Source organism: Heterocephalus glaber, unplaced genomic scaffold (assembly GCF_053883595.1).
Source record: "Heterocephalus glaber isolate CG9 unplaced genomic scaffold, H.glaber_assembly_v1.0 deba00000071, whole genome shotgun sequence".
Lineage (NCBI taxonomy): Eukaryota > Metazoa > Chordata > Mammalia > Rodentia > Bathyergidae > Heterocephalus > Heterocephalus glaber.
Genome location: NW_028258137.1, coordinates 17,752,196 through 17,765,077, shown reverse-complemented (window position 1 = coordinate 17,765,077; position 12,882 = coordinate 17,752,196). Strand labels below are relative to the sequence as shown.

General features: G+C 41.4%; 1 protein-coding gene and 1 pseudogene across 5 annotated transcripts in view; one reads left to right on the top strand and one right to left on the bottom strand.

Annotated features, from left to right (window-relative positions):
* The window catches only part of Prmt7 (protein arginine methyltransferase 7), a 67,820-nt gene that overhangs the window by 21,300 nt on the left and 33,638 nt on the right, over positions 1-12,882 (top strand). For 3 of the 5 annotated variants that reach the window (XM_021256797.2, XM_013071530.3, XM_004842973.3), the window contains exons 2-4: positions 3,145-3,322; positions 7,316-7,352; positions 10,056-10,205. In XM_021256797.2, coding sequence (XP_021112456.2) covers positions 3,228-3,322; positions 7,316-7,352; positions 10,056-10,205 — 282 coding nt within the window. In that variant the 5' untranslated portion in view covers positions 3,145-3,227. Of the gene's footprint in view, positions 1-3,144; positions 3,323-7,315; positions 7,353-7,937; positions 8,084-9,791; positions 9,859-10,055; positions 10,206-12,882 lie in introns of those variants that run through there. The other 2 variants (XM_021256802.1, XM_004842980.4) reach the window with 2 other exon arrangements.
* On the bottom strand, positions 8,891-9,002 carry LOC147830633 (U2 spliceosomal RNA; annotated as a pseudogene).

Sequence of the window (12,882 nt, the reverse complement as noted above, 5' to 3'; positions counted from 1 at the left end):
TTTAATAAAAATCTACATTTTGAAATCCCCTGTGTAAGCCTCGTGATCCTGCCCCTTTCTCTTTATTCTTAGAAGTAGCTATTATTCTCTGCTGGGCATTGTGGCACATGCCTGTGAGCTTGTAATCCCAGCACTCTGGAGGCTGAGGCAGGAAGATGGTGAGTTTGAGGCCAGCCTGAACTACAGAGTGAAACCCCGTCTCAACCGCTCCTCCAAAGTAACTACTAGTCTCATTCTTTGCTAGCTTTTAGTGTGATCCTTGAAAAATACAATACATTTATTGTTTTATTTTACATGTTTACTAATTTTGTGTAGATGGAATTATTCTGTGCAGTCTGATTTGCCTGGTTTTTTTTTTTTTTTTTTTTTTTAGAGTTTTGTGCATTTTATTTAACAAATTTGGGCCACAAAATCTCTTAAGTCTCTTCCATATGCTGTATTCATGTATCTTGGCCTGAAGTAAATGCTTGCTGGGAAGCTTGTTTTCATAATTTCCTTTTTTTTGGTACTGGGGATCAAACTTGGGACCTTGCACTTGTGAGGCAGGCAGCGGCTCATAATTTCTTTTTTTAAATTTTAATTTTTTATTTATTTATTTATTTTCATAATTTCTTTTAAAGTTCTCAATTATCTTCTTTTAACATTAGAATTATACCTAAAGAGATCATCAGCAAGACTCTTCTTTTGAATGTTGCTTTTGTACCTCCATTTCCTGTCTCAACCAGTCTTCTAATTCTGCGTTCTTTTGAGCATGATGAACTATTAGATCTGATCCTCCAATGATGTGCGAAAGTTTACCTGCTCCAGGAAATGTGACCTTTTTTAATTTCTTGAAATTCTTTAGTTAATGACCATGATCATTATTTATCCCATACACATTTCTGTAAGTGGAGTTATTAACCAACAGTGATCTAAATTCAGTCATTAACTTTTTTGGAAGCATCTCTTCTCACTGCTGTTCTGAAGTTCATCATCATTAGATAGTTCTTTAGTTGACCACAGTGATTCTTGAGCTCATATTTCTTCCCAACTTCACTTTCTTGGGGTATTTTGTCACTTTCTGGTATTATTTTATCATCAAAATTGTTATTTGTTTCTATATCCAATCTTGGCTTTTTCTGATGTTGACATCTTGTTTTCACTTCAATTTCTAATTCTGGTCTTGTATTCTTGAATAACTGCTCCAATAGTTCATCTTCTATGGCCAAATCAATTTCTTTTCTTTTTTTTCATCTTAGACTTTCTGTAGAAACAGATTTACTGTCAGAGTTTTTCACACTGGATTTTAAATCTTCATCATCTGTAAATAAATTTTCTGATTTTGTGTCCATAAGTTCATTCTGAGATAGATTTTCCTCTTTGTTTTTCCATAGTGAGGTTATAGCAGGTTGTGTTTGTTCTAAAAGAGAACAAGACATTTCTATTCTTGCTGATTTGGATGAAGATTTCTTGGTTTTCTTCATCCCTTTCCCTTTTTTTGGGAGATGGCTGAAAGTAGTTTCTAATGATATTTGTCTGTTGCTGCTGAGAAGCATGATCTCTACTTTTATTTACACTTGGGAATTTAGTTGGTGAAAGCTGATAGTTTTGGATATTTGCCCTAACCAGAGTATTTGATGCCATGTTATTATTGGAGCTTGTTTTGGGGGCTTCTTTTCTAATGGGTATTTCTTGTGAAGATGACTCACATTTTTGTTCTGTTTTGGAGATTTTTATTTCTTTTGGCTTTTCACTCAAATACATACATGTATGTGCCTGGTCTGATTCTGTGTTAGCTACATATGTTGCAGTGTTCTCAGGAACACTTGACATGGGTTTTTTGCTGACTGACCAGTCTTGTGAAAGGCTTGGCCCTGGAGTCTTTGTCTTTAATCCTGTGCTTGGCTGGCCCTGAGGATCGCAATAATTTCTCTGTCATGAAAATAACTGCCAATCCAGTTTCTGCTTCAGGAATAGGTCTAAGACCCTGCTTGTGGAGTAATCTATAATTGAATGAATCCGTTTTTTTCTGGGAGTTGGGAATTAAGATCTATGTATTTGTTATTCCTATGTCAACAACAAGTTCCAGGAGCTGAAAAAAAAACTATCTTCTTCATTTTTTTCGGTTATCAACCTAGCTTCTCCACCTCCAAAAACAACTGCTGAACTTAATTTCTTATACTGTTTGGCATTTTAAAATACAAATGTTTTCCCTTTGAAGATTTGTTTTCTTTCCTGTTGTTCCGACACATCAGTATCTTTACTTCCAATGGCTGGTTCATCAACAGGTGGGTAAAAACTCGAGCCAGGCCTTGACAGGTAGCAGCTTCCACATGGGTCCGGCTTCTCAGGACCTGCACAGGCGTACAGCATGTATCTGATGTACGCGGCCACAGCTTCTGCAATTCGTGTGGGTACGGATGTGTGCCTTGCCTGTTTTTTCTCTCAGCATCATATTCTTTTTTTTTTTTAGTGCTGAGGATTGAACTTGGGTCCTTGTGCTTGTGAGGCAGGTGGCGAAATCACTGAGCTAAATCCCTGGCTCTCAGCATCATATTCTTGCAATTTGTGTGTGGTTATGATTTATTGTTTGGAGTAGACAAAGGTTTTCCTTGTTTGACTTACTCTGATGTAGTTTTCCTTATGCTAAGTATTAAGTATACTGGGGCAACCCTGGGCCATCTCTTCTTGTTCTCTCTACTAGTCTTTTGCTCAGCTTTCCTTTCTCACCTTTACCTAAGGACTGACTACCCAGATGAACCTCTGAGGCTTAATTGACCCTGTTGGACTCTTCTTTTTTTAGTCCAACTTTTTTTTTTTTTGAGCCAGGGTCTCACTGTGTAGTTCAGGCTGGCCTTGAACTCATTTTGTAGTCCAGGCTGTCCACAAACTTCCAGCGATCCTCCTGCCTCAGCCTCCCCAGTGCTGGGATTACATGGGTGCACCACCATGCCTGGCCTGGAGTCTCTAAATACTGCCAAAGTTTCCAGACAGCTATATGAAATTTTTTTTTAAATTTATTTTTTAATGTTATGTGTTGAATATAAAAATCAAATCTTGCTGGAAAGATTACTGATTAAATATTTTCAGTGGCTTTGATATTTTTGTCAGTTTCTTGATTATTTTTTCCTTTTGTTTTCTTGTCGTGTCCTGATGGTTGAATAGATTCCTGATGGTCAAATCTGTCCCTGAGAAATAAACTAGCAAGGCTGCATTTCTGTTTAAACACTGAGGAGCTGGTTGGTACCATGAAGGTTTTCTGCGGGCAACTCAGTCCAACCACAGGATCCATGGAGTGGCTGGAGGAGGATGAGCACTATGATTACCACCAGGAGATTGCCAGGTAACAAGAGTTGGTTCACAGTTAGGGCTATAGCTGGATGAGGCACTTATCTCAAAGCAAATACCTTGGAATCCAACTTGGTATGAACGAGGCTGTCACCCAGTACTTAGTATATGTGCTGCCGAAGCGAGCACATGTCACCCAGTACTTAGGATGAGGGCAGGTCTGCTTTGCCAGGTAGGTGTATAGGAGTTAGGCAAGTGCAGATATCATGTAGCAGTCTTATCAGTGTCCCAGAGGATCTGATTAGTGGAGCAAAGAGGACGTAAGATTCAGTAGTGGTGGAGTTTATGAAATGTAATCACTGTGTCAGTGAAATAGTGACACATTCAGCATATGGTTAAATTCTCTTGAATAAAAAGTGAAAAATATTTTTTCCTTCCTTAGAATATTTAAAATACTTAATGGTTATTTAGCAATCATTAAGTATATTCAGCTTGCCAACATTTGTGCGAGGGCTATGGATACCAATTAGAGAAGATATACTTTCTATTTTTTTTTTTTTTTTTGGTACCGGGGATTGAACTTGGGACCTTGCATACTTTCTATTCTTAGGGAATGTACAGTTTTCTGGAAGAGACACATAAAAAAATTACAGCATAGGGAGATAAAGGCCTGTGAAAATGGGCAAAAAGGTCATGGACATAGCAAGAAGCTGCTGGACTGGGTAGGGGATGATATTTCATTAATTCCTTAAGTCTAAAAGGAGGGAATTTGAAGTCTCAGCAGCAGGGACTGCATAGCTATTTGGGGAGCAACTAGCAGTTCATTATTTCTGGAGTACAGTGTGGAAATAGGGATGTGTGAGAGAAGTTCCTGAAAAGATTGGCAGGGGTCACAGTGAAAGGGTCAGAATGAAATACAAAAGAGGATCCTGGTTTAAGTTCAGGCTCTGCCACTTCTTAACTTTGAGATAGGCCAACCTCTTTTAACTTCCTTGAGCCTTAGTATAGTACTCCATACCTCATCTCTGGCCTGGGATGTAACTCTGTTAGAGGGCTTGTCTATTGTGCACGAGGCCCTGGCTTCAATCCCTAGCAATGGGGAGTACAGTCTGCCACAGAACAAAGGCTCAACAGTACTACTTTATTTCTAAAGATATTGGACATTTCTTTCTTTTTTTTTGGTACTGGGGATCAAACTTGGGACCTTGTGCTTTCGAGGCAGGTGGTGGAACCACTGAGCTAAACTCCCGGCCCTAGACATTATTTCTTGAGTGATTAATATGTTAAAGAAAGAGGATCAGGTTGCGTTTCAGAACATTCACTGAGCAGTATGGAAAAGAGAGGAGATCTTTTGGGTGGGATCTTTTGTCTCTCCCAAAGCAGAGACAGTGGAGATGGAGATCGGGGGAGACAGTTTAGAGTTTGGTAACTCAGTGGATGCAGTGCTGGAGAGAGAGAAAATTTGAGAAACACCCAAGTTTCTGGTTTGAGTGACTGGGTAGATGGAGCTTTTGTTCCTTGAGAGGGAACACAAGACAAACAGGTGGTGCTGGGAAGGGAAGGTGTGGAACTGAGGTGTTTGGGTTGGGACTTCTGGATGGAAGTGCCAGTATGCAGATAGCATTGTGGGTCTGGAGACAGAATTGGAGTAGTTAGTGGAGTTGAAGCTGGGAGGAAATTGCAGGCTCTCAGAGAAGGTGAGAGGTGTGAAAGGCAGAAAGCTGAAGAAGGAACCCTGGAGCAAAGTCTGTATAGTTTAGGAAGAGTAAGTCTGAGTTCTTCCTGAGAAGGAAGATGTATATGGTATAATGTGCTTGTTTTCCTCCTAAGCACCCTGGAGTGACTGAGGAGGCAGAAGGAGGCCCAGAAGGGGATGGTGGGCAGAGTAGAAAGAAGATAGTTTCAGGAAAGAGGAAGTGTCCAGTAAGGTCAGAGGCTGCTGAGAGGTCCTGGATGCTGATGGCTGACATTAGCACAAGGGCGAGCTGGTGGCGGTGGTGGTGAGGCAGAGAGATGTTAGTGGAGGAGTAGGCCATGAATGGCTGACAAGGTGAGGAAGAGGTGAGTGACTCTTAAAAAAGTGCCTCCTAAAAAGTGGGCAGGGAGCATCTATAATTTCTTTTAATAAGGATTTTTTTGTTTTGTTTTGTTTTTTATATTTGAGACAGTCTTGCTGTATGTTCCAAGGTGGCCTCGAACTTACTAAGTATCCTAGGCTGGCCTCAAACTCATGCCAATCCTAAATCCTGGGATACTATACAACTGTAAAAAACCAGAATGATGAAAAATCTGTATTTTCATTCTAATTTTATTGGCCTCCACAATGGCCTTTGTGTGAGAAATAAAAGAGAGCCAGGCATGGTGACACACACCTGTAGTCCCAACACTCAGGAGGCTGAGGCTTAGGCAGGAGGATTGGCTCAAATTTGAGGCCAGCTGGAGCTACATAGTTTAAGGCCAGCCTGAACTATATAGGGAGACCCTGTCTCAAAAAGACAAGCAGGGCCGGGGATTTAGCTCAGTAGTTTCGCCACCTGCTGCGCAAGTGCAAGGACTGGAGTTCGATCCCTGGTACCTCCCCCTGCAAAAAAAAACCAAGCAAGCAGACAAAAAGAAATAAAGATAAATGTATATACAGTATTGCTTGTTTTTGCAAAAAGAACCTGGAAGGATTAAATTGGAAACTAATAAAAATAATTACCTGTGGAGAATAAGAATGGGCTTGGATGGGTGGAGAGGGTGGAGATTGAAGCCTGTGCCTAGCATATGCTAGGTCAGTGCTCTACCACTGGGCTATGCCCATTCTCCTGAGGGTAGTTCTTTTTTTTTGGTGCTGGAGATCAAACTCTGGACCTTGCGCTTTCGAGGCAGTTGGTGGCACCACTTACCTAAATCCTTGGCCTGAGGGTAACTCTTATTTTAGTGTTGATTCTCAAGTTATAAATAGATTTTACATATAAAAATAAACTACATTTTGAAAAAAGCAAACATTAAAATGGGGAGGAGATGGGCAAAGACAAACAATTATAGCTGGACGTAGATCCAAAAGCCTTGGTATGTCATTAAAAAAGCAAGACAGAAACCATTCTTTCAGTGCAGTGCTCCTCAAAGTATTAAACACTGCGTGTGTCACATATGCCTGGAGTGAGCACTGATTCAAGCACAGCTTTCCACATTTCAGCCAAACCTTGGATCAGTTTAAGTATGTCCTGAGAATTTGCATTTCCAATAAGCCCTACTGATTCTGGTGTTGACTCAACTAGAGGGCCTGTGTTTCACTGAGAATGCCTCAGCTCTCTTCTGGAACTCCCAGAAAGCATCTTTAGGCTGGACCTGTTCTTGGTACTCATCCTGATCATACCAGAGGGTGTTCTTTTCTCCCTTCTCTTCTCTCTCCTCCCTTCTCCCTTTCCTTCCCTCTCTTTGTGGTACTGGGGATTGAAACCACGTTCTCACACATGTTAGATTCTACGACTGAGCTACACCCAGTCCCCATTTTCAAAGTTGAGAATACTACAGTAGAAAATATGGTTACGTGGTTCTCCCCTTAACACTGTATTTGGTGTGAACTCTTTCATTATCCCTGAAGAAATGACATGAGGTGCTGGACATGATGACCCTCACAGATATAGCAAGTATGTACTTTTTCTTTCCCAGTTCCTCTCCCTAGTGTCACCCCCTATGGTCATTCCAAAGTGGACATGTGTGCAAAGTCAGGCAAGTGTTGGGGATGTTGAGTCTGAGTAACATGATTGGGATACTAGTGGCTGTGGGACAACTATGACAGGGCCAACTACTAGAGCACTGTTTGGTCTGAGAACATTTGCCTCAAATTTTTTTCTGCAATACTGAGTAATAACAGCTTCTAATTCTATTAAAATAATTTAAAATGGGTACTATGTTTGTTCCATCTGATTGAGAAATGTATTTATATGTTTACTTTTTTTTTTTTTTTTTTGGTATCAGGGATCGAACTCGGGACCTTGCGCTTACAAGGCTGGCAGTGGAACCACTGAGCTAAATCACTGGCTGTTTTTTTGTTTTCTAGGTCATCTTACGCAGATATGCTGCATGACAAAGACAGGGTGAGTGTGAAATGAAGCCCTTGATGTAATGATTTGAAACCTCAGATTATAATAAGGTTACAACTTCGCCTGAGAATCATGATTTAGAATGATGCCTAGAAGCAATATGATACTGTGGTCAGGAACTCAACTAGAAGACTATCTCCTACCTCTGATTCTGTCCTTTTGCCCCCAGCTTTATTAAGATATAACTGACAAATCAAAGTTGTATATATAGTGATTCCTTGATTGTCGAACTCAGCTCATTCGCAATTTATGCTCAAACACTGAAGTTTTGAGAATTGAACATAATTTTCTCATAAGAAAAAGGAAAACCAAATAATTGCTTCTGAAGCCCAAGAATTACACTTATAAATTCTTTTTTCCAGGACTTCAGCAAATTTCACAATGATTTCCTTAACTATTGTAAGTCTCAGTTTTCTTTTTAGCTTTACTGCTGGAGCCATGGTTATGATATTTTATGCAAGTAAAGCACCGAAAAGAAAGCACAGTGATGAATGTTGTAATGCACTAATAGAAGCACTGTATGTTGTCTGGGTGAGAGCGGTGCTTAGACTGAAGCATCACTCCTTTGTGTCCACAGCAAGACACGATGTGTGACTCTCGCTCAGCCCATACTGGTTTTTTCCAGTTGGATTTTCAGTTCAAAGTTAAGAACACAGAGCAGATTTTTTTGAACTTGGCTGTTCGAATAGTGGAAAGTTCAAGCTGGGAGCTGTTCAACAACTGAGGTATCACTGTATATTCTCTGCATGGTGGCACACTCCTGTAATCTCAGCTACTAGGGGGCTGAGACAGGAGGTTCTCAAGTTTGAGACTATCTTGGGCAACTTAGCAAGATTTTTATTTGATTTTCTTTTTGCGTGTTTATAGTTGTTTTGTCTTTTGGGTTTTTTTTGTTTGTTTGTTTGTTTGTTTGTTTGTTGGCACCGGGGATCGAACTCGGGTCCTTGTGCTTGAAAGGCAGGCGCTGGAACCACTGAGCTAAATCCCCGGCCCAGTTTTGTTTTTTGTTTTAGTTTTTTTGTTCGTGTGTGTGTTTGTATTGCTGGGAATTGAACTAAAGGCCTTGCTCATGCTAGGTAAATGCTCTATCACTGGGCTACATCCCAACCCCATTTGAAATTTATCTTGCAGTCCTCTTACCAAGTTTTTGAATCAGATGCTTAGCTCATTTTTCATCTTTTTTATTGTATTTCTTTTGTTTGTTTATTTTTGTGGAAACAGGGATCGAACTCAGAACCTTGCGCTTGCCAGGCAGGCATTGGCACCACTGAGCTAAACCTCCAGCCCATATTGTATTTCTTTTGAAGTATTGCTTGAGCCATCTCGTTTTTTATCATTCACTTCTAGATATTTTGTAATCCCAGTTTGATTTATCTTTTACACCTATGAGTTTAAAAGTACATTTCTTTTTTTTTTGGTTTGTTTTGGTACTGGGGATTGAACTCGGGACCGAGGCAGGTGCCAGAACCACTGAGCTAAATGCCTGGCCCTCTTTTTCTTTTTTGTGGTGCTGGGGATCAAACTAGGCCCTCATCTGCTAGGCAAGCTTTCTACCATTGAGAACTGCATTTCTTAATGTTCAAAAATCTGCTTTTCTTTAGTTATATTCTTCACTTGATCTTAGCCAAAAGGCCGAGAAGCAATTTTAGTTATACTCTTGTAATTGAGATCCCTAATTTGATTGCACTATGGTCAGAAAATGCTACCATTTTGGTATCAGCTTTGTATTAATTATCTTCTGTTACATAACAGATTGTCCCCAAATTTAATGGCCTCTTAATTCTTTAACTTGCAGATCATCAGTACATGTAGAAAGATTCACAGATTTTGTTCCCATCATCTTTATTTTCACGTACTGTACAGGGTCAGAGTATCTATTTAGCCAAGTCACTACAGATAGAAAATAAGTCTGTTTACTGAACCTTCAAGTTGGCAAAAAGTTAATTTTAGAGAAGGAAGCTATAGAGTTGGAGTCCAAGAAGGAAAACAGAGACCAAAGTGTGTTATATATTGCAATAGTGAGAGTGTGAAAAGGAGTTGGTTGTCCAGGTGTGGGAGGATGGGAAAGCAGAGGGAACAACCAGGCTAATTCAGTAGTAGTGCTGGTGAGGAGCCCTTACATTGCCTGGGACTGAGAAATACAAGGAGAAGTTTAGGGTTTCTAGATCCCAGAAGGTGGTGGGGATGGTCTGGGGAGCTGTCCTGCTCACCTCTGAGGGTGATCACTGTTCGAGTGCCTCCCTGAGGGACCTGAGGAGGTTGGTAATGGGACACAGAGAATTGAGGACTGGAACTAGCTGCCACTCTGGGAAGGTCATTGACCAGAGCAGCATCCTAACAGGAAGGCACAAGCTTCCTCCCTGCTCCTCCTCTTCAGTTGTCTTCTTGTTCCCCCACTGGCTGTACCTAATGGAAAATCTCTGTGGTTTGCAGGGTTCATACATCACGTGGCAGACTATAGAAGAGTGAAGGTGGAAGGGAACCAGTCACTTAGTAACAGGCAAGAGGCTGACGACGCTGTGCTCTTGGTGTCTTGCAAGGCCTGTCCGGCTCTGCTGGCCATGCTGTTCCTCCAGAGGGGGAAGAGCCAGAGAGTCCTGATTTACAGTGCTGTTCCCAACCCTAACAGTCCAACTCTACAGTATCTTTTTGCTTATAACTGGTGTGAAATAACAATTATTTCTTCTTCTCTGTTAGAATATAAAATATTACGAGGGTATCCGGGCTGCTGTGAGCAGGGTGAAGGATAGAGGACAGAAGGCCTTGGTTCTTGACATTGGCACTGGCACCGGACTCTTGTCAATGATGGCCGTCACAGCAGGTGCTGACTTCTGCTATGCTATTGAGGTGAGCGATACTCTGCTGGTGCATGTCCTGGATCTTGTGTGGGAAGTCCTGTGTCCTTGTACTTTTGCCATCTGTTTGTTCACAGATGTTCATGGAGCGCTTGCTCCATACCAGGTGCAGGGCCAGTTCTCAGCGCATAGAGTTGAGTCAGACATGATTCCTCCCTCTGGGAGTCTGTTTACTGCTCTGAAAACGGTGGCTCTCAGCCTTGGCTGCACATGAGACTTACTAAAGAGCTTTAAAATATACTGATGTCTAGACCTCTCCTGGCCCTACAGAGATTTTGATTTAATTTTTCTGGAATCTGGCCTGCCATTGGGACTTTTGAATGTGGAGCAAGGTTAAATGTCCCCACAGCTATCTTTTATTACATTACCAGCCTACCATTTCTTTCTTTAATAAAACATTAAACATATATTGTTTTTCTCATCATGTGAATTTAATGTATACTGTTGTAGGAAATTTTGTAAATACAAAATAAAAATAGTATGTTAACCCATAGTTGACTGCTGTTAAAATTTTTTTTTTTTTTTTTGATACCGGGGATCGAACTCGGGTCCTTGTGCTTTTGAGGCAGGCGATGGAACCACTGGGCTAAATCCCCGGCCCTGCTGTTAAAATTTGGGGGGGCGGGTAGGAGGTATGTATGTAAATACTTTGCCCGACAAAATTAGATCCTTTTTTTTTGTACCGGGGATTGAACTCAGGACCTTCCACTTGGGAGGTAGGCAATGGCACCACTGAGCTAAATCCCCGGCCCTGGATCCATTTTTGATCAAGTTGGAAATAAGAAAGTTACAGTGGTTTAAATAATGTAGAAGTTTTTCCTTCCTCACATAAAGTTTGGAAGTTAACAATACAGCATTGCTAGGAGAGGTGATGCACATGTGTAATCCCAACAGCAGTTGGAAGGCTGAGGCAGGAGGATTGCTGCAAATTCAAGGCCAGCCTGGGTACATAGTGAGTTCAAGAGCAGCCTGGAATACCTAGCAAGACCCTGTCTCAAAAAACCAAAAAAAAAAAAGAGATTGAAAGAAAAGCAAAAATAAAACAAAAACAGTCCAGTATATTCTACTCCAGTTTTTTTTCTTTCAGCTCCTTACCCTATTATCTCTACAATGTGGTCCTCATATTCATAATCTAGAAAGGTGGGCATATTAGTCTGAGAAAATACTGTAGTATATTTGGGGAGCAGTATTATCCAGAGTCTCGGTGAAGGATGTCATGGTAGAGAAATCCAGGAAGGTAGGTTGCTGCCAGATTGTCAGGGATCTGCACGTTATAAGATAATGATGCTAACATTTTGAGTTACGTATTTTCAGCCTGAAGTAAGAATAGTAGACTTGAGATCTCCATGAAAACAAGTCCTGAGAGACGTGAGAGACTGTACACTTATCTTGGGATTTTATAAAAAGGATTATAAACTACTTCTTTACTTTTTAGGTAATCACCAATGTGTTTGAGCAGATCCCCCCCCAAAAAAAAATTGTGTTCAGCTGGGTATGGTATCACCTGTCTGTAATCCCAGCACTCTGGGAGGCTGAGGCAGGAAAATTGCAAGTTGGATCCTGACCTGCGCAACTTAATTTAGTGAGACCCTCCCTATCTCAAAATAAAAATGAAAAAGAGCAGGGAATGTAACTCATTGTGAACGCCCTGGGTCTCAACCCCTGCACTGCCCCCCCAAAATAGATATCATTGTTTAGGGATGGTTGTCTTGATATCTTCAAAGTAGGGTCCCCCCCTCCTTATTTTATAAATGAGGAAATGAGGGCCCAGAGAAGTTTAAAGACTTAAGTCCTACAGTTAGTAAATAGGAGAGCTAGACCTGGAACTGTGGGCTCTGGATCCTAGCTATGCTGCTCACTGCTCACTGATTGCTCTGATGGAAGGGTGTGTGTTTCCCTGTTGATGTGTTTGTGTCCTAGTGCAGCTGTGTAGGGAGGCAAAAGTGCCCTTGACTGGTTCAGGAACCAGAGGAAGATGCTTATTTGGTGGAGAGATAATACATTTTGTGTTGGATTTGTTGAGTCTTGAGAGTTGATTATTACTGGACCACCGGTTAAAAATACAGAGGAGGGCTGGGGATGTAGCTCAGTGGTGCTGCCACCTGCCTCAAAAGTGCAAGGTCCGGAGTTCAATCACTGATACCAAAAAAAAGAAAAACAGAGGAAAACACATTTTTGACAGAGTCGGTAGGACTGCTCTCATGTTTTTCCATATTCCCATGTCAGTTACCTGGATTTCTAAATCTTTTCCTGGTATGGCCTGTGACACTCAGCATCTCTGCCCTCTGGTTCTTGGGATCTCTGCTGGCCTACCAGATTTTGCTTTAGTGACCATCCATTTGAATCCCTCTCTGTGGACTGCCCTGGGGTTTGTAGCTCTGTCTGAGCACATGGCATCCGGACAGACAGGTCCAGAGGAACGAGCTGTGGCAAGATCTCTATAACCTTGAGAGAGAGGCATGTGAGTGGATTTGGACTCACTCCCTAACATGCGGCAAGTGAAGCGTGTGTGCTGTGAAGCAGGTGACAGGTTTGGCAGTCACATTGTCCCAGGAGGAAAAGTAGAGTGAGAAGAGCAAAACCTAGAAACATGCTGCTTTCGTGGGCTGAAAGAGTGGCTCTTGAGACTAGAATGCTGTGGAAGCCAATGGGGCGGACTGTGTGAAAAG